At 43.9% G+C, this 22,245-nt stretch overlaps 2 protein-coding genes across 3 annotated transcripts in view; one reads left to right on the top strand and one right to left on the bottom strand.

Annotated features, from left to right (window-relative positions):
- The window catches only part of LOC106747989 (laccase-5-like), a 52,957-nt gene extending 35,272 nt beyond the window's left edge, over positions 1-17,685 (top strand). Inside the window, exons 2-10 of the mRNA XM_014626101.1 lie at positions 10,375-10,753; positions 11,108-11,392; positions 11,785-12,058; positions 12,364-12,568; positions 12,824-13,008; positions 13,851-14,046; positions 14,541-14,753; positions 15,039-15,269; positions 15,598-17,685. Of these exons, the coding sequence (XP_014481587.1) occupies positions 10,375-10,753; positions 11,108-11,392; positions 11,785-12,058; positions 12,364-12,568; positions 12,824-13,008; positions 13,851-14,046; positions 14,541-14,753; positions 15,039-15,269; positions 15,598-15,773 (2,144 nt within the window). The 3' untranslated portion in view covers positions 15,774-17,685. The remainder of the gene's footprint in view (positions 1-10,374; positions 10,754-11,107; positions 11,393-11,784; positions 12,059-12,363; positions 12,569-12,823; positions 13,009-13,850; positions 14,047-14,540; positions 14,754-15,038; positions 15,270-15,597) is intronic.
- Positions 17,686-20,190: 2,505 nt separating this feature from the next.
- The window catches only part of LOC106747991, a 36,324-nt gene continuing 34,269 nt past the window's right edge, over positions 20,191-22,245 (bottom strand). Inside the window, exons 8-9 of one of the 2 annotated variants that reach the window (XM_014626103.1) lie at positions 21,868-22,084; positions 20,191-21,379 (exon numbers count right to left, since the gene is read on the bottom strand). In XM_014626103.1, coding sequence (XP_014481589.1) covers positions 21,181-21,379; positions 21,868-22,084 — 416 coding nt within the window. In that variant the 3' untranslated portion in view covers positions 20,191-21,180. Of the gene's footprint in view, positions 21,380-21,861; positions 22,085-22,245 lie in introns of both variants that reach the window. The other variant, XM_014626102.1, reaches the window with a different exon arrangement.

Raw genomic sequence — 22,245 nt, 5'->3', positions numbered from 1 at the left:
CGCCCGCGGGTAGCGCAATCGCGGGTAGGATCTTTACGAACGACGACGAGGATCGAGCGAGAAAAGTCGACCCCGATGTTCGGTATTAATTATCGGTTAATTGCCCGCGCAACCGCGCTATCTCGAGATTAGTCTTCCGGAGATCGCTCAGTTTTGCTGTACGCCGTGTGTAAGCCGTAACAACTTTATTCTCGCGTGTAAGATAAATCGCGTGGAATCAAAACGTCGACCCTTGAAGATTGATGAGCGGACGCGAGAGCAAAAGTACTACGAGGCGTTTTTTTTTTTTTGTACTCTTTTTCAGCTTTTTGTTGTTTTCGGCTCTTTGTTTTTTTTCACTCGGTGAGCGGATAAACTGGTAGATGAAAAAAATAGGCGAGGAGAGATCCCTTTCGAACGCGTTCAACAGGTTGTCTAGCGTTTTAAAACTTTCGAGGCCCCAAATCGACATGTGAGATCAGTCACCGCACGCGTATAGAAAAAGTGCGAGTATTATGAAATATTTTAACATTTTTTTTTTCAGATTAATCGAGAACTTTTAAAAATAACAAATTACTTTTCACTGAATTGTAGTGTTTTTTTTATAATATTCATAACACATTCCTCCCTAATGGATTTCGTTTATCTATAATAAGTTTAATGTTATATCAATTTTTTTAAACATAGATTTTGGAAGAGTAATAAGGAATATTTTGGGTGAAACAGAATACCTCACTTATATGTTGTAAAAAATAATTTTTTTTTTCATATTTCGACGAATATATATGTATATTAATGATCGGATATTTATAATAATATGTAATACTTATAAAAAATGGCTAGTAATATAGACCATTCCGTGACAGTAAATGATGTATGATATACATAATGGCGACATCATCATTTTTACTTTTTTGTCGCACACAATGGAAATGTGCATTATGTTACACTTATGATACTTGTAGAATCGGCTACATTAAAACATGTATTTTAGTTGTATACGTAACGAAAGGCGATTAAGTATTTGTGAGCCAGATTGACTGTTAAATAAAAGTAAAAACTTGCCTCATGAAAGTAGCAAGATACAAAAAAAAATTAAAAATTAGACGCTGCACACGATCTCGTACTAGGCTGTCACCTTTGTAGATTAGATGAGAAGTTAACAATTCCACTGCTATCCGTTATGTCGCTACACTTAACCGGTTAGAGATCGCGGCATTCCGTATTATTCGCGTTTCTTCCATCTGATTGAAAGGAATCATCGTCTTTTCGGCAACTTACTCGATGCAGCAAAAACATTTTCGCTTTTCGCACCAGAGCGGATCTCGCTCATTTTGCGTCGCGCCGGTGATAGTCACGTTCACGGTGAGATGCGTTTCTCCGGTCACACCCGCGTTCGCCTTAATGAGAGAAACACATTCATTTCCTGCGTGTACTTTCAACAACGCGCCAATTGAACTCCAAATTGGCATATGCTAATGACGAATACACCCGTCGAAGTAATTTCTCCTCTCTCGACGTGCACACGTGGCTGTGGCTGACTTTCGTGCGTCCGCCGCTTGCAATTTCAAGCGTAACTCGCGCTCACGGTACCGAGAAGACCCACCCTCGATTTGCGGAGTAAACCGTCGTTATTACGCCCATTAGTGCAATCGAAGCGGCGTTTACGTGCCGTCATTACGCGCCAATCTTGACGCGGCCGCGCCCCCTGGAGACGCCGGCGTATTCTCTTTTTCCTGTTCTCCGCCGTTTGCACAATACCGTACGGGAGAGCAACGGCTTCGAGCCGTTCCGTAAGATGAGACGAGGGCAAGGACAAGGCCAAGTTTGCCAGCGGATCATCGCACTTTCCATCTGCGCTCCCTGCGGCCTGTGCGCTTCTCGGCTCAACCTCGACAGCCGACCGCAGATGGATTCGCGTATAGGAAACGCGCCGACGTAAATTAATTTCTCATTTCCTGCGTTTCGAAATACGTTTCCCCGGAACGTACACTATCGGATCGCGCGGCGAGTAATTCTTTTAAGATAATTGCGTTTATGTTAAAATTTCTATATGCGTGGGAATACGAGAAGGAAAAAAGAAGACATACTTTTGCTACTGTAACGAAACCATCGTTGATACGACGATAAAATTTAGTTCGCATAACGCGAATTAGCGAGTCGCTCGTAATTAAAGCAGAAACAGTTTTGTTGCCAGGATAGAAAATATTCTGCCGAATGAATTCGTCCTTTTGGACACGTTAATTTGCTGTTAGAACCAAATATTGTTTTCCCGCGAAGTAATTGGTTCAGCAAAATGATTCGGCGAATGGCAATTAGTATTCTTTGCAAATAGTTCTGTTGTCTGCGTAGTAAACTGACAGACTTTGCAGCGACAGCATAAAATTTGCTCCGCCAGCAAATTGTTTTTCTCCGTGTGAGTTGAAAACTATATAAATTTTTCTTTCCTTTCGAGAAGTATATTTTGTATCCAACGATGTCGGAGCATTCGAGAGAGATATATTTTAAGAATCGCACCGCATTTTCTCGCGTTACAAGCGCGTTATGAAATTTTCTACAAAGCGGAACATTTTCATCAAGCAACTGGCAGCGCATATGTAGGTTGGTCAAGAGACACTCTGGTGGATGAATATCTCTCAATTTAAAACAAAACCGATTACATAATTACTGACATGTTTTCTCCGAAATCCCGTTTGACATTCTTGATGATGATGAAATCGGGACGAAGAGTTGTGACCGAGATGCGACATTAAACACAGCCGGCGTCGATACCGTCGCATCATGAGCCGCCTGCTGGCCTTTTATTTGAACTTTCACAAGACGAGTCGCAGCGCAATCTCGGCCTAGCGACTCCCACGGTAAATATCAATAACGACGCACATACGTGGTGAGAAGAAAACGCGCGATCCTTCCGAGAGGCGGATAATACTGAGATTTTTCTCACTCGCGTTTTGCGATTTGTAAGCGCAATCGTCGGAAGCGCGAGCGGTGCATCTCTTCCCGCGCGCGTCCAGCCGTTGATTGTTTCACACTTTCGTACCCGCTAATGCGCCGAATCAATATTTCCGTATTTATGAGACAGAAGCCCGCGCAAGATCCTTGTCTCTAACGATTCGGCACGCGAGCATTTAACCGCTCGAAACGAAAGTACATTTTTCTCGCATAACTTCTCGGATTCCGCTCTCACTTCCTCGCGTGCTTCATTGTTAGCTCGTAAAACGCCGTTTCGCGTTTCTTCAACTTCGGCCTTTAGGCCACCTTCGAGAAGTAACCGTCGAAATTGACGACTCGCTTAAAAGTCACGCGAACAATGTCGAGACGCAAAGATCCGCGCGGCCTCGTCTTCAACGTCGTCCTTTGTTTCATTCAGCGTCTCGTTTTTTTTCGTCTAACGCCGGTCACGAAGTGTACACTTGCTTCATTAGAAACCGCATCTTCTTATGCGAACACCCGATATGCGCGCATCCACTCGCCGATATCGCGTATCCCACGTGTCTGGCTTGACATTTAGTTATATTAACTACCGACAGTTAGTTATGCTCGCTTCGACCGTTGTTCTTGATTTCGTGGCGAACGATGATGCTCCCGCGCTTGCAATCGATAAAGTTCTATCACTGCGAGCGAAAATACCAAGCAACCGATCAGAATACCATCACTGACGATTGCGAGTCTCCGCATATCTCCTCCCTTTACGTTGTACTGCAACTCCTCCCGCAAACGTCATTCACGCTTAAATGTGTCGAACGTGCGTACCGTCGCCTGAAATGTTTCTCCGATGCGGGAAAGTCGGGGACCGGCTTTTGTGCAGTTGTGAGAAGCGGCTCAAAAGTGCGAACAAAAGGAAGAAAAAGGGAAAACGAAAGAAACCGGGACTGTCCCGGATCCGCGAAAAGTGCATTAAATTAAGTTGTCCGAAAGGCGTTTCCGTTCAGTCAAGTAAAACGTCAAGATAATTAACGGGAGCGAGCCAACCGACGTCTCCGAATGATGCAGCTGCAGGCGCGACTCACTTAATCACACACGCCTGCTATCAGAATGCGCATTATTATGCAGCGTGTCGAGATGCATGAAAGAAAGGTACGGAATCGCGAAGTGATGGAAGAAAGCGTGGCTGACTGGTCACGCGCGATTGCATGCGAATCAAGCAATCGAAAATGACTCGCGGCTTCCGCACCAATACCGAAAGGGCGTTTAATTCTTTAAGCCTGTTAACGAATTCTTTCCCTCTCGGGAGTTGAGCGCCTAAAATATATCAATGATTATAAAAGCTGACGAATAGAAATGTAAACATGTCTTGTTGTTACAAAATTGAGAACAATTTCGAAATTTAAGATAGTTGTATCATCGAGTGCCCAGATTTTCCCTTATCAATCCTAGAACACCACACTTCCTGGGAGTTCCAATTTCCCTATACTGAGTGTAATGTATTCAGCTACTTTCAACTATTAAAGAAAGAAGCAATCCGATTCCTCCTGAATCTTTCAGTCGGCTTTCAAAATAGAATCAAAATAATCTTTTCTTGATATTGTGGAACGGATTCAAACGGAGAAAGATTCTTCAGTATTTCTGGCGGAATGCGGCTACGAGAACCGGAACGATAGACAATATTGGAAGAAGAAGCGGTATTTTATCTTTCAATTATCTCGAATTCAATGGATTTTCTCCGAGTGCTTTCACCGATTGCCACCACATTCCGCGATTGTTTTTGCCACCTCCTCTTTCGCGGTGAATATAACAAGAGAACGCTAGAGACGGGATAGGAATAATCGAGCCGGAATACAAATCGAAACACGCGGAAAAGAAAATTATGTAAATTGCACGTTATGGTGTGGTTTTAGCACGCGTGCGCCTCGCGATGCAATATCGTGCATTCGTTTTGTACAATTACACGCGAGCTACGTAGCGCTGAGTAACGAGTGTTCTTACGGGAACTGGCATTATAATGGAGTCGGCATAATTATCTCGTTGAAAGTGAGTAATTTACGCCGAGGCTCGTTCAACCTTTCGGCGGAGACATCGACGTCCGCGTTGCTTCGCGAAGAAAATACTTCACCGATCCGCGACGCGCCGGCGTCCTTGCCACGATATCCCCATTTATGATCGACGTTTCCGACTTCGTGATGTTGAACACGAACGTATAGAAGTTTAAAGAGTACTTATCGAAGCTTGAAGAACCCTCGACTCCGCGGTTGTATTCTCAAATAAGAGATCGAGCCCTAGGCTTCTCTTTTGGCGTTTGTGTGAAATCGAAAAACGTAACCGTCTTGCGCTCGGAGAAAAGTCGTCTCGTCAGCGACGATTAAGGACAGCCGCGAAAGCATCAGTCGCGGGATGCACAATTACTCGGGGAACCGGTCGCACAATCGTGGCAGGCGTAAAAATGGAGGTGTGACGGATTAATTGCCGCGCGAAAGGAGCGGTCGGGCCAACACCGTGAAAGCGCGATTTTGTCTTACTTAATTCATTGTTTTTTTTTTCTTCCCTTGCACAACCGCGCGACTTCGCACTTCGTCGTCTTACGACAGTCTCTGGTCCGTCACCCATCCCGCCCGGCATAATGAATGCGCCCGTGTCCGCGAGGGCGTCGTTACACAGTCGTGTTATACGCCCGCTCTAAATGACACGACCGAGCTAGCACGACATTGCCTCATCGCCTCATTGTCATCCTCACGTTGCAGGCATCCTCGTGACGACAGTTCCTGTCGGCCACGCAAGTAGACTCTCTTGGATGTTTTCGACATTTAGATCCTCTTTGGATACTTTCCGGCAAGCCCCGACGCCACGCGCCAAAGCGATGAATAACGTGTCCCATTCGTATAATCTTTTCCACAAGAAAGCGTACAGCCTTAATTCCAAGACGCTCCAAGACTGTACCTCTTGTTAAAGTCGATATTCTCATAATGAGTGCGAAGTATATGAAGCTTCGAGGTAGTGTTTTAAGTTTTGCACGCAAAAGAATTGAAATTAATGCCAAATTAATGCTCAGGCTTCAAAATGGTTTAGGAAGTCAGTCATTCGTTCAGAAGTTGGTGGAGCGGTACAAGGAAGTAGGGAATGTTGACAACCTGCCCGAAAGAGGTTTAACCCGTTAATCATTCGTCCGTTTGAACGAAACCTTATCTTAACATTGCGCTACGTTCGGGATCAGTTTCGTGGGAAGGGTATGAACGTTAGAATAAACATTGGAAATGAGTGGATCCGTTACTAAGTAATCGTGCAATATTTCTTTTAGTTTATTTTCACGTACAGTCATCTTTTTCTAATTTATATATTCTCAACACGCTGCCGTATATTTCCTTATGGAAAAGATTGTACATACGATGAGTCGTCGGTTGGCTCGTCCGACCGACCGACAACCTGTCCGCCGGAGAATTTTTATTCGTGCCAACCGAACGAAACGACATGACTTAGGCGGTCGAACTGTAATAAGTCGCTATTTCGTCGGCGAGCTGAAAATTTTCGCGGAATCGGTATTACGCGCGCCCGTAGTGGCGAAACGCGGTGCGGTGGTGCGCGCCGCGACTTTCATCGGGGTATAAATCATTCGGCAGTCGGAACGGTATTTCTCGTGGTGCATTATCGGCGATACGGTTAACCGGGCCGGAAAACGCCCGTACTGGCTTCGACGATATCCACCGAGATCGACACTACCCAACTCGGACGGAGCCGGGAATTCGTAGTCCAACGTGCCCGTTACGTCAACCCGGCTCCGTATAACGATGCCAATGGAATAGAAAAAGCCAAAAAAAAAGAAGATTAACGAGCGCTCCGTGCGCTGTACCGCGATGCAATTGCGTGGGACTCGAAATGCGAGCGATTGCGGAGCAGAATGCGTTAAGTCATCCAGGTGGTCATAGAATAAATCACGGGGTGAAACGACTTAGAGTGACTTAACTCCTTTACGTCGTCGGAAAGAAACTCGCTATCACGAGAAACATGAGAGCCGCAGACCAATGGAAAAATAATTTATATAACTTTTTTATTCTTGGGAAAGATGTTTTGCCGAACGCTTGATTTACAGGTTTGAGGTTTAACTTTGTCAATAGAAAGATTATCTTCGAAATTACGCTGCAATGTATAACCTTACAATTACGAAATTTCACCGCATTGTATAAACCTTGGTAGAAATGTATATAGTTTTCTTAAACATTCACCCAGTTACTGTCTAATATTAACAGTTACTATCTAATATAAATGTCTAATATAAAATTAATTAATAACATTCTCATTAGTTATAATATTGCGTAGGAAATGGAGGAATAAGAATTTGATAGAGTTTTATTCAGGAACACTTCTAAAATAAAACTGTCTATTTCATGAGCAGCAAGCTTGCTTATTAATCAGTTGACTAGTTTTTTGTCTATTTATTATTATATTATTTATTATTCTTTTTTGTTCAGTAAATGGATTCAGATCTTGCGCATTTTTTTGCACAATAATTGCAGGATAAGTGTTACACTTTAATTGGGATTCAAACAGTTTTATTCTTCAGTTATAAGGACAAAAGTTAATAAACTGTTCAATAACTGCTCGAGAAATGCATAAAATTTCTATCAGGAAATGAATTAACGTACACGGAGAAAAAAATATTGCAGTAAAAATTATCACAAAATTTTATAATGTTCGACCATATCGGAATTACTATGATTGAAATTATGATGTGTGTTGTAATCTTTAGTGATGTATGTGTTACAAACCTTTGTAGTAATTTTTGATTTTTAATAATTTACAATATTTTCTTCCTGTGCGCGTCTTCGTTTGTACTTCATAAAGTATTCGCATGATACATATTCCAAGTTGCCAGTATCGCGAGAATCTCACGCGATTGCTTCATCGACTGTCTCGAGGAGACAATCCGCGAAATCGTTACGACGAAAGAAAGCGGCATACAAAAAAGTTTAGCGGAATAGTTTCGCCTGAATGCAAAGACAGGAGATGTCGGTGCCACCGCAGCGCGCAGAAGAGCGGCACAATGTTGCGTTCCGGTAATAATCGCGTCGAGCTCCTGTCGTAATTATGGGAAATTACGGTTCCCTTTATTGCGAAGAAGGTCATAAATTTACTATCAACCCGCGTATTCGCGACTAGAATCGAAATTTTAGTCCTACTTTAAGTCTAATTTAGTCTACATTAAGTGTTCAAAGCTCTTTTATTATGTTCCTTTGTTATAAATGGGGAAGTTATTATGGAGTCGTTTTCATTTGAAAATTTAAGATAGAACTAAAATTTAGACTCTAGAGGACTAGATTCCTTTGGTAACACTAAAAGAGCACTTATCGTGCGAACTTATTTCCGTTTTTTTCCACTTGAAGATTTAATATAGAATTTCAAATTTCGATTCAGAGATTTTTCGCATAAGTCGTGAAATGCAGCATAAGGCGCCGTGCATTCGAAATATCGCGCGCGTTCGATGGAGAAATTAGATATACGATGTAATTTACCACGTGCGATGTAATTTGCCACGTGTAATTTACATTTCGGAAGAAACACAGAAGACGTAACATATAATGTCAGAGGTAATTGCAAACTCACTCTTTCGGAACATTGTTTAACTACAGAACTAACGCAATACCAGAAAGCCCATAGCTCTCCTAAATCTTCCGCATGTGATATTAGGCAGAACGTTATCGCGTCGTTCTTCATCGTGGACTTATCCGAACGAGCCTCGCGATCAACCGGTATAAAGCATGAAATATTACGTTACACATATTTGAAAAATCCCCTGAGATAAATCTCAGCCGGCCGTGGCTGATCTTTACTAATAGCGCATTCTACCGCGGCATACCGTTGCTGACTTCAAACGTGACTACAATGCGCAAGCGGTTTTCTCTGTTTTTTCCTCCGATATGGATCGAGGAATTGCGTGTTGAAGGAGTCGATCCTTTCATTACGCAATGGCAGATCGTTACCGATTGACGGCGGAAAATGCGTAAGCTAATTTAAACCATCATTTTTCTTACGTGATATCGTTGTTTCTATGAGAGAAAGCCTCGTTATTTTGACGCATAAAGTCTGGAAACTCGAGTCTACAGCTAAGAGCCTTATTCGGGGTTGCTACAAAGAGAAAACTTGGAATAGTTAGAGAAAGATATAAAGGAACCTTGGAATTTTGAACTTTTCTCTCACAATTCCTTTATATATAAATACTCTTATTTTAAAGAATACTTATAATTTTTTAAATATCTTCTAATAATATAAGCCACATTTTCTGCGATCCCTGTTTCTAAACATACAAATTTAAGATTATTTATTGATTATAGACAATTCTCCATTGTCATGTGGAAAACATGAAAAAGTCAGGGAATTTCAAAATTAATTTTCTATGGCAACCCTGTTTATTTTTGTCCCCGCAAATTGAATATTGCAACTTTGTATATTTTTAGCAGATGATCTGAACTAAAAAGTTACATAAGAAAGTTACGTAAACGGTTTTCGATTTTCTTGATTGGATCGACCTTTTCATCTTTCACGCTTACCGACGTTCTACTGATCGCTTTTATTCCAACGGTACCGTTCGTTAAGGTCTATCGATCAATTTCATCCGCCACGCACATAAATTTTACACACGCCGAGTTATCGTACTTTCACGTTTTATTTCGCATGCACTTGTTAGGCCCGATCATCGCTAACAATCAGCCTAATTCGGCTTTCTACTTCATTCGAAAATCATTTCCGCACCGCGCACGTTAATGTTGCAGAGTGCTTTTGAAAACTGCGACCGATCGAGTATCGCGCTGTTATGAGTCGCATTTGCAAGGCTAAGAAGACCGTCGTTAGGTCCCGCATATATTCGTGTCTTGAAACCATTCGATTTCGTTATGTGTGTGGCATTCCATGTATCGATAAAAATTGGGTTAACGTTGCACGTGATTGTTAGACACGTAACGAGCTGAAACGTCCCGCTTCTGCTACGTCGTATGTCTACGCGACTGATCGACGCCGCTAAGCAAAAGCAAAACGAATGTTCGTAATAATCTTGTTACGACACTACGCGCTCATAGCTGACCGACGAAATAATGACACGACAGAATAATGATAATCGCACGCCAATCGTACGAAATCCACGAATAACAAGGAACTTATTAGTCATTTCGCAAGGTTAGAAATTCGCCATGTCATAATTATAAGTATAAATGTCTGAACACGAGTCTCACACATAATCCTTTTATAATGAAATCCCAAAACTATTACTACAAATTACTTCCTGCCGTATTTGAGAGCTAACGTTATATTTAAGATATAGGTCACCAATTAATAGGCTATGCTGCTTCTTGCATTTTGCTCGCCGCATCTTCCGACCGCTCGCACTACCTCCGCTTAAAAAAAAAACAAAAAGTGTCCTAACCGATTCTCGCGAGTGATCGTTTTCACCTGAATGTCGTTTATTCACTGTAGATCAATCGACGGCGGCGGACCAATCATCTTCCTCCTCTTTCTGGTCCCCCACTCTCAAAAGCGAGGACATCTTCCCGCAGCAGGACAACAGCGCGACCTTTTTCCCTACGGCCCACGGCCTCGTGCAGACTCATCCGGCCAACAGCGCTGGCGTGTTCCGCAGCGGATTCGGCGGTATCGACAACCTCGGTAGTCGAGGGGTGACGATGAGGCCGCCGAGGACGCGACCTCTCGATTACAACGAGCGGGCGACCGCCGAATTACGCCGGAACCCGTCGCTCTCGTCGCCGGACGAGTGCGCTCGCGCCTGCCGCGAGAATGAGCCTCCCAGGATATGCTACTACCACTTCACGCTCGAGTATTACACCGTGCTCGGCGCGTAAGTGCATCACTGCGAAACGACTCGGGACGATCGATGTTGCGAAACGATTCTTCCCGCTGCGAAGTCCGTCGGTCTAATTTCGGGACCATCCCGTATACATTACAATTGTGTCGTATGGAATTTTCGTCGATTGGAAATTACATCGTGCGTTTACGCGGTCTGAAAAATAATACAAAGTAGTTTTTGGAGGAATACTTTTTCGAGTTACAAAGTAGATGTTTCTTCAACGAACAACACTCATTCTTAGCAACAGAAAGCGGTCGATGGCTTATAAGCTACCATGTACGCGTGAAAAGTTGTTTGCCCAACTTCCCTGGTTAGTGTCGGTGCAAACTTGCCGCTAATTTTCAGAGCGTGTCAGGTATGCACACCGAACGCAACCAACTCGATATGGAGCGACTGTCAATGCGTCCTGGCGGACGGCGTGGAGCGTGGTATCCTGACCGCGAACAGAATGATCCCCGGACCGAGCATCCAGGTGTGCCAGGGTGACAAAGTCGTAGTCGACGTGGAAAATCACATGGAGGGAATGGAAGTCACTCTTCACTGGCACGGTGTCTGGCAACGGGGGTCTCAGTATTACGATGGTGTGCCTTACGTGACGCAGTGCCCCATTCAGGAGGGTAACACGTTCAGGTACAGATAGGAGAGATCTTACTTTCCGAATTAAAAGGATCAAATTCATTCTCATCCCCATACACGCCGTAATCGTTTATTTCACGCCAATGCATAAATCTCTAGCACACGCTTTTCCATTCAAGGATATTTCGTCGGGAAAGAATTCACGGTGAAACTTAAAATAACTGAAACATAAAAATGAGATATAATTTCGAAAAAAATAATTTAGATCATTTACCGTCATTTTGACGTGACGTCTAATAACAGAGATTACTGGAATACGTTTGCTCAGAGGCATTTGAAAATTCGGACTTTCCATTTGATGCGGCATTTTATGTGCGGCAAACTAACACACGCATGACGACGTTTCATAATTTATAAAGTGAAATGGTTGTGTATGATGTATAAAGATATCAGTGGACGGCGGGCAACGAAGGTACGCATTTCTGGCATGCTCACACCGGCATGCAAAAGATCGACGGTCTTTACGGAAGCATAGTGATTCGACAGCCGCCGAGCAAGGATCCTAACAGCAATCTATACGATTACGATTTAACTACGCATGTGGTGCTCATCAGTGATTGGTTCCACGAGAGCGCTATCGAGCGTTATCCTGGTCGACTCGCGGTCAACACTGGTCAAGCGCCTGAGAGCGTGTTGATCAACGGGAAAGGTCAATTTAGGGTACGTCGATTAGAATGTTGATCGATTTTGAACAAGGAAAACGACATTATTTAATAGATCGTTACATCAAACAAGTATAACCACGCTGGAATTTATGATTTGTGGTAGAGAATTGGGAATATTCAAAGAACCTGTTTTATCAATTATAGTAATGATAATAGAATTTTCAAAAAATCCAGCGAGATTTTATCTTTTTAGAAGATAAATTCGCTATGTTTCGTTGAATGATTCGTCGATTAATTCCTGTACAGTTTTATCGATTGGTATTTCTCATTTATCAGCATATCTCATACCTTTCATTGCAGGACCCTAACACCGGTTTCATGACCAACACGCCCCTCGAAGTGTTCACGATAACTCCGGGCCGTCGTTACCGGTTCCGATTGATCAATTCATACGGATCAGTATGTCCCGCTCAAATTACTATCGAGGGTCACACGCTCACCGTTATCGCTACTGACGGTGAAGCAGTGCATCCAGTACAAGTTAACACTATAATCTCTTTCTCGGGTAAAGTGTCCGTTTTGCAAATTCTTTTCATTCATGTGTGCCAAACAGATAATTAGATGATAATTAAGAAAGTCAATTATTCGACATAATAGATCTGACAAATTCTGTTAAGGAAGATTACTCGAAGACGCGCGCTTTTGCAAAAGAAATTTTTACTAGTCTAAATAGCGAGTCCCTCGCGAGGCCGATGAAAATTTTTGATTTTATCGCTCTCACGTCAAATACATCATTTACAGTTTTACATTCCCTCGTTAGGTGAACGTTACGATTTCGTCATAAATGCCGACCAGCCAGTCGGCGCTTACTGGATCCAACTTCGATCGCTCGGAGAATGTGGAATTCCTCGAGCTCAACAGCTAGCTATCCTGCGATACGCTCGCGGTCCTTATCAACCTTCTACCGCGCCACCTACGTATGACTTCGGTCTCCCACAAGGCGTCGTAAGCATATATCTGTTTTCTACGTTAGAGTTATCTGCTTGCGATGGAACTTGAAGATGCGGTCGAACCATCCGCACGAAGTCTGTTAACGAGTATCCCGGTATAGAGTCTCATTAAGTCTCATCGCAGCATGCGCTGCCATCTGTTCGGGTACTGCAAACAGAAGAAACTGTGAAAGTGAACTATAATCTAACTTGGTTAAGTTAAATACGTACATTCTTCAATACGTAAGAGATGTTTATTCCCCAGCGTGACTCGGCACGAATCATAAAATGTAATGGCAAGATAGAGTTGGAATGTTATTTTCAATCGGTAAGATAGAGATTCTCTTAATCCTTGTCAGCTATGGAAGGAAAGACGAGTTTGGCATTTGGAAACATCACGTTTACACAAAGAACTTCTTTTATATTACGATAATAACTCTTTCTGATGGCTGGAAATATTTCTTTGCTGGAAAAAATAAGAAATATTCGGAAGGTGATATTAACTGTCATAAATAAATGCACTGAGGAAAAAGTATTTAACAATTTTTTTGTATGATATAAAATTTATATTTCACATAGATAAGGTTTAATTTTTTTTTTTTTTCACTTTTTTCTCAGTGTAATCTTGAAACGACATTTCGAAATAATATTAATTCGAAGAAAGATTTTTATGAAGAGTACCGAGTCGCGTTACAAAGTGAAATAAATGCGAATATATTGTCACAATTACAATACAGGATCGCAAATATGACAGATATTTCACGCTGATAAATTGCAAACTGTTTTTGAAAATGGTGAATGACGTTGCTTACATTAAGCGCGCCGCAAGGAGCAAATTTTCGAGCGTCTCCTCCTCAGGTTCTGAATCCGCTGGACGCCATTTGCAACCGGCCGCGCCAGGATGCGATTTGCGTGAGCCAATTGAAAAACGCCCGCCACATTGATCAGGGTATCCTTCAGCAACGCCCTGACGTGAAAATCTTCCTGCCGTTCCGTTTCCTATTCTATAGACCGGAGGAGGTCTTCCAACCGCAGACCTACAATCGCTTCCTCGGTAAGGACGCGCTAATGAGCGTAATAGCTGGTTTAACCCGCAGAGAAAAGGCAAACGCGCCACGCGATGATTGCGTTTGATTTTCGTCTGACGTCCCTTGGGTACGCTTAGAGAGGTATGCGCGGAAAGGGATACGATCGCGCGTGTTGCATGCTACATCGTCCGGCAATGCTCGAAGCACTAGGAATTACGTGAGGTACATCGCGAAGTATGTCCGTTGTAAATGGTACTGTTTATTCCTCAAGACAATTAGCTTCGATAGAGTATGGAAAACGCGGGGGCCGGCTCGTGTGTGGCATCGAAACTTAGATGGAGGATGTTTCGAAACGATATCGCCCGTATCTTGCATCTTCGTTCGTTAATTCGAAGCCGTATTTCCGTATCGAGATAAATCGACCGCGCAATTTGTCTACGAAATACACCGCAATCTTGGAGCCCGCTCAAAGATACATAGCAAGAGAGACTCAGTGTGCTACTTCGGTGTGTGTTCGCAGTTGCGCCGACCGGCGACCATGTAATTTCTCTCGTTGACGAGATCTCGTTCACGTTCCCTCCGGCGCCTCCGCTCTCGCAAATCGATGACATTCCACCTGAACAATTCTGCAACGGTGATAACAGACCGGCCGACTGCGGTGCCAACTGCATGTGTACGCACCAGGTCGACATTCCGCATAACGCGGTCGTCGAGGTGGTTCTCGTTGATGAAGGTATGTGTCGCGCGCGTATCGTCGCCAGAACGACTATTATCACCGGTGACAATTGATGGTACCCCACGCTCTTTTTGTGTGAGATTTTCAGGACCGAATTGAATTAAAAAATATGTTCCGAGGAAACTCAAGTTAGGAAGCAAGGTCTCTGAAAACAGATTTTTACGCTCGCTGACTTAAACGCAATATATTCTTTTTTAATGATTATTCAAACGTTTGATCTCACATTGACCACGTCGGTCTGATGAAATTAAACATCATCGAACCCTTCGCCTGCGATTACAGTACAACAACCAAACTTGTCGCATCCGTTCCACTTGCACGGATACGCGTTCAACGTGGTCGGTATCGGCCGTTCTCCCGACAAAAACGTGAAGAAGATCAACCTGAAACACGCCCTGGACCTCGACAAACGCGGCCTCTTGCACAGACAGTTCGACTTGCCCCCTGCTAAGGACACTATTGCCGTTCCCAACAACGGCTACGTCATCTTCCGGTTCCGCGCGGATAATCCGGGTAAGTTAACAACGACAATTGCGAGAACTTTTCGCGCGCGCGGTAGTCCGATGAGATGCAAACTGCCTCCGCTCGCAGCTGCTCGCGTAATAGCGAAAGTTTGCGCGGCGCATCTGCATACGCCGATTATTTCACTACACCGTGTGTAAAATGTCACAACTAATGGACACTTCCTGTCGACCGCAGATTTCTCGGCGAACTTGATACTTCTCTTGAGTAAACATCTTGTTAAACGTGACGAGCTATTAGCATTTCCTTCGCTTTAACGAGAATGCAGTAAGGTCTGCGATTTTGACTTCGCGAACGTGACTTCAAACCTCCTTTGCAGGATACTGGCTGTTCCACTGCCACTTCTTGTTCCACATACTAATCGGTATGAATCTGATCCTGCACGTGGGGACACACGGGGACCTGCCGCCGATACCGCCCAACTTCCCGACCTGCGGCGACCACTTGCCACCCATCACGCCGCCGCTGTCGCTGGGCACCACCGCGTATCACTGATGCGCGAACGCGAGCGACCAGCTCGGAGAGACCGAGAAGACGCTCCAAAGTTCATACGATACTTGTAGCATATTTCTGTAAAGTAACGCGCGAGCTTGTAACGTTTCCCTTCATCGCTCTTCTCAGCTCCTCGACCTGATCGGTCGTCCTCGAAAGCGCGCTCGGCGATCGATCGGGGCGAGGAGTCCGAGGGATGTTGACCCGTTGCCTCGCGAGAGGACAAGGTGCAGAAGGAATCGAATGACTTTGGGGAGAGATTCTCGCGAGGCGACGGATCAACAGGAGGCGGTCGACGTCCCGCTGGACGTCGCGAAACGACGAACATTCACAGAGGCGATGATGACTTCACGTTGGCGACAGTCGATAATTTATTGTGTTCCAGATGCTTCACCCGCCGTTGTGTGACACTCACGTTGCGTGTTTTACCCCTTTTGTTATTCCGAAAGCAGCCGACTGCCCGCTGCGAGTCCCGTAGAGCGCGGATATATTCAGGTGCAGCGTTCGTCCTCCCATCGAGAGCGTACCGCGAACGTACCGTCGCTTAGACGGCTGCGAGAGGATGATTCGAAGAGATTTCGGCGGATATTTACGCTGTACGGGAAGCACGGATGGCGACCGCGAACCCTCTTGTGACGAGTGAAGCATCTCAGCTGGAAACGTACGAACGTTTCTGATTAACGTTTGCAATGCTGTAAATAATGTAGAAATAGTCACTACAGTTAACGAGATATTAATGTGGGAGTAATGGGATAGGTAGCTAGGTAGGTAGCGTAAGAGAGGAAGAGATCCATGACCGTCCGAGAGATTTTCATCGTGACCGGCGGTCCGATCGATGGATTATCATTATCAGAGTAACGTTCTTCGAGAGGAGGCTGGATCTGCGCGAACGTGGAATCCACAATTTTCGAAATTATTCAAGGACTATCTCGTTATATCAGGCGATACGAATCAACATCTACAAAGAAAAAAGATCTTAAACACGATCTTTCGCATGAGCATAGAGAAGTAATATTTATTTAAATCATTATCATTCCCGGCTCCCCATTTATCATAGATGGCTTCATTTCGCTTCCTCCGATATATCAATCGTTTCAGTCATCTTCGCCATTTCTTCGTCAAACGCTTCATTTTCGTTCGTTCGTTCGTTCGTTGTTCTGTGGCCGGAAGAGATGCAATAACTTTTCGCGTTGTAGCGGTAAAAATAAGTAGTAAAAAAAAAACAGTAAAAATAAATAGTAAAAAATGTAATATATGCAAGTATTTTTGCTACGCTAAAATATGTCAGCAATGTTGATTGCAGGTGGCAGTGGATTTCCCTCGGCAGATCCAGGCTACTGAAACAACTTTTTAGTTAGAGAGTAAATTCGCGCTTGTGTCGCGAAACAGCGCGAGCTCCACGCACTTTGGCTCTTGTTTCGACAGCCTAAAGTTGCAATAAATTTTACATTACATTAAGACTTACGTTAAAACTTACTACATTAAATGGAAGTATCAGGGTAAAATTGTGTGCCTCTCGATTATCGAAGTTCCACGAGACGATCCAAAGGGATATCGAGACAATTTCGAGACAATTACCGACACAAATCTGCATGGATTCATACGTTAACACGCTTATTTTGGATTTCTAATTTAAATCGCCTCTCGAATCTGGCCCTCCCCCTTTAATTTAAAGTTCCGTGGCGATTCAATCGTAGGTAGGCTGACACGTTATCGTTAACGCAACGCGATTAATACAACGCGCCATTCTCGGCGCGACAATAGCTGTATGTTTATTCATGGTGCCTCCATTTTCTATGGAAAATACTCTACGTTTATATGCAACTCACAATTAACGCTTAATTCATTTGATCATATCCACGCATATACACACAACTAACATACACAAGTCCATATATATATGTGTGTGTGCGTGTGTGTGTGTTGTGTGTGCCTGTGTGTTTGTGTGTTGTGTGTGTGTAATATATATATATATATATATATTACACATAGATACACGAGATGATCGCACACGTGTGTGTGTGTGTGTCGTGCCTTATAACTGTAGATAAAATCCCGATTCATTTCTCGAAATATGTTCGTCGGAATCACCGAAACACGAAACACTCAGTAGCATAATCGTCCAATCCGCTAACGAGCGCGATTCGATGGCTCAGTGCAAAAGAGACGCGCGAAATATTAGCTTTCTCATTTGGCATCATCAACGAAAGGAACTTTCATTAAGGTCGGGACTTTTTGTCATACCCGTCGTTATTAAAGTTTTATTGCTAGAATAAATCGTAACATGAAAATATTATTTAAAACCTAGTTATACAAATTATATACTTGTCAAGATACAATGAAATGCATTTTTCTCTCACTCATAATCGCGATTTAAAAAAAATACTAGATGATATTAGTCTTTCCTACGACACCTTTTTGTGCTAAGCCGCCGAATTACGCGCGAAAGACGCAAAGCGTCAGTTGTTAATTGTCACTTTCTCGAGTTGGCCGCTCGCTTTGGCGCTTCGACGAGGAGAACGTTCCCAGGATCAAGGTTTTAAATATGACGCGAACGGAAGGAAGCAATTTTGCGATTTTGCAGCAAACCCCGTCAAGCATACGTTTCCTCGATCGAAGCGATCGTCGACGGTCGGCTTCGCAGACTGCGACGGTACACTTCGGTCTACTCAATCTGATACGGATAATGGTTTTGTGGGATAGCAATTATACGCTGTTTTAATACTCTCATTTTTTTTACTCTTAGTAAGAATAGTTTGCAAGCTAGGGGAAGACATACCTGCCGTTTAATTGATTGTAACGAGCGAGCGCGTCAGTTCTGCGTTTTCTCACGAGCGAATCGGAAATATAGTGATTCCGTCGTCGACGATCAATCACGATTTCAAAGCACTCGCAGAGTGTTCACAGTGCAGAGCAGTAAAGGATATTTAAACCGAGCTAGTTAATTCTCGGTTCTGAGATAAATCATGATACTATCGTATTGTTGCGCGCATTGAAGATAATCAGATTAATTAGCACGCTTTCGATGATTAACCCGATGTAATTATTATAAAATCGTGAGAATGATAATGTAATTTGTTATTTAATGGATATGATGAAATCACGATGATGCGATCGATTATACTGTTCGAAAACCCGGCGGTGACGCATATAATGAGCGTAATGTCGCAACTGTCGTCACTCCGATTGACTTCTCCGGCAGGTACCATCAATCGTTGTTGTAAATATTGTAATACTGAAAATTCTCCAGTATTCCTGTAGCTAGTAATATCAGTTCTCCTTCTCCCTCCCTGCATAATTACTTTGCGTGACTAAACCCGTATACATATTGGCAGTTACCATTCATAAGCGAATGAGTTTTCGTGTTTTACATAGAATGTTTAAACGAGAGTTACACACTCGAGCAGGCGTACGCACATGCGAGCCTGCTACCGCGAGTCACTCGTTCGTATTTTATTCTAAAAATGTATTTTTAATAATAAATCGTTTTTAAAAATACCGATCCCGCATCTGATGCGTTCCCATATCACGGACCATCGTCGCCGCGTCATTGCTCCTTCTGGAGAAAGCTTTTGGAGAAATCTACTCGCACGATTCTCACGTAAACGAGCGTAGAATTCTCCTTCGCTATAAAAACCGGCCAATTTGTACTTCGTAAAGCGGGCCGTAATAAGCGTGTTTTACAAAGAGGATATAATTATTCCGACATGTCGTAGTCCGCGCGCGCGCGCGCTCAGAATAAGAAGTCGGAAGGTCACGAAGGTAGTTGGTTACGAAAGTAACGAGAAAAAGCCGCTGGAAAAATGAAAACGAAAACAAGATGCAGTCCGTAATGGGAATTATTGTGATTAGCGTTGATGGTGGTCAAACGGCGGTACTTTCACTCGGCAAATGCGGATGGGACAACATTATTCTTGTCGTGTCACCGCAAGAAATTATGACGTTACGCGAAGGTGAGCATTATCGTTTCGTCGCAGACTATCTTCTAAAAAAAAGGGGAGGGGGGAAACACATACGCATATATACACATATATATAATCACATAAACAATTAGCAAATTAGTTAACCGTGCAATTCGAAATTACAGACGACTGATCATTAATGAGGCGTGAACTATTTCGTAAAATAAAATCGCAGTCGGGCCGACATTACGAAGACGCGAGCGCAAACGCCGCGCCGCGAGATCCATAATTAGATTATTATTATCGAGAAAGCGAAAGGTGGCAACGATGTTCTAGAAAAAAGAAAAAGAAATTACGAAACGTAACGCTGCGTCTTCTCCGACGTGAATAATGAGAACGTGAGCGGCGCGTTACCTCTCGTTGCGAAGATCATATTCGAAGGACGACAATGCGATACGTCTCGCGCCGTCTAAACCGCAGAGAGTGTTCGAAAACGGCAGAAATAAAAGGCGCACACCTTGTTTTTCGATTAATGGATTTATGTACAAAAAGCATTTAACTAGTCATACCTTAATTAAGATCAAAATGTTCCGCAGTTTCGTAGATGCTAGTGTGCCTATAGCTTATGACTATTATATTATGATACATACGCAGTCTAGCACGAGAATCGCGTCTCACGAATGATAAGGCTAGGTATAAAAGTTCCGACGTATAGAATGCATGCAGTGTTTTTATATAATAATCGTGCTTACGTATAGAAAGTTTTATCTCGTTAATATACTTGGTCCGCGTTTCTCGAATTAATCACATTGCTTATTGTCGTCGATATCGTTAAACAAGATGCGAGATTATCGGGTAAATTTTCCCGCGGAAAATTACAACGAATGATACGATAAACGCGGCGGTGTTGTGTAATTGTATCCTTTCGAGGCGTGAACTTCGCGATTGTCGCGAAGTATAAATCGCAGGTCCGTAATTGAGGTATCGAATTTCACATACTGACATTTTCTTGATCGTTTACGTATTTTCGCGGCACACGTTGCATACAATACACATACCGTCCATCACAGACACCCCATTATGCATTGACCAATATTTCCAGTCCATCAATTACGAGTGCAATCTGGTTTCCACATGCCGTCTGTCATTAATTTGATATATTTGAATACTAAAGCGACGAGATAGATTATTCAAATATAAGTGTACGTAATTGCGGTAGGCGCCTGTTTCCGGCTACGAGAGAAATGCCCGGTAAATTCATTCGTCGAATAGCACGCGATCAAGAAAGCGTCGATACGTCGTTCAAAACATCGTCTCGACGGCGTGATAACGTCTCCTCGGGTTGCGTCGGTGATTTCACGCTCGAACCGAAACCGCCTGCCATTCGTGCGATCGTATATGGGCCGTAACGGCGCGTAAGGATTCGTGTTTAATTAAAGTAACGTTAATGGAGATAACGCAGAGTTCTAGGTTGTTTTTTTTTTTTTCGACAAACGTTAAAACAGGCATCACTTCCCGGAGTAGTGCGAGCCGATGTTGGACGGCGGTCCTCTGTGATGATGATGGTGCTTCTGGCCGGGGCCGGAGTATCGGCTGCCCGGTCGGGAGTGCACTATCGCGTAGTGATCGCTGTTGGTCGATATCGACCTCGTGGAGTTCATGGTGGATCCCCCGGAGGCGTATCCCTGCTTTCCGTTTAACGAATACCTGGGCAGAAGAAAAGTTCCGTTCAAGCACGCCATCGCATGCATCGCGCACGGGCGATCCCCGGGCACATTAATTGCCGTCTTTGTGACCGCGTTGCGTTTAAGCAAGAGACTTGAGAAAATTTCACGATCGATACCCGCGAAACGCGCATCGCCCCCGAGAAGCGAACGGAAGATCCCCCCCCCCCCCCCCTCTCTCTCTCTCTCTCTTTCTCTCTCCAATTACACGGTCCCGCGCGGCGCGTAAAAAACGGCACGAAAAGTGCCGGGGCGATTTAAGCGTCGCGCTCAATCTGACGCGGCGGATACGCCGTCGCGTCTTATCAATAATCGATTCGCAGCACTCAGGCGAGTATTAAATCGCTGGTTGGATCGCGCACGGTTATGCTACACGCGTAATCACATATTGCTGACGCAATTAATAGAGATACTTTGTCGGCGAGTCACGCGAGATTCGCTGTTAGAGAGGTAATTAAGTCAAACCTCGACCCGTATTGAGAACCGTGCCAGCTGCGGTACGGATCGTAATCCTCGATGATCGACGGCTCCTTCTCGATAATGTCGGTCCGGGTGCAACTGCAGGTCATCGCCGAACACAGGAATATGTTGATAATGAGCATGATGAGGAATAATATGCCGAGCGCCACCGCGAGCCACAGGAGCCACAGCGGGTGCACGCTGCCGTCATCGTGCAGTGTTTGTACAACTGCGAATGCAGAAACTCTCTGTGTAACTCTCGCATTTACGGTAATTGCGCGTGTACCCGCGCATTTACATACGCGGCGTACCGCGAAAACGGAAATACCGTCAATTACGAGATTCAATTGCGGCATGCGGAGCTTCGATTTCTCTTCGCGGCGCGTCGTG

The sequence above is a fragment of the Dinoponera quadriceps genome, unplaced genomic scaffold, assembly GCF_001313825.1.
Source record: "Dinoponera quadriceps isolate SergipeBrazil2010 unplaced genomic scaffold, ASM131382v1 scaffold2167, whole genome shotgun sequence".
Taxonomy (NCBI): domain Eukaryota; kingdom Metazoa; phylum Arthropoda; class Insecta; order Hymenoptera; family Formicidae; genus Dinoponera; species Dinoponera quadriceps.
Note: the sequence above shows the minus strand (reverse complement) of the source record. Positions and strands in the feature narration are given on the sequence as shown.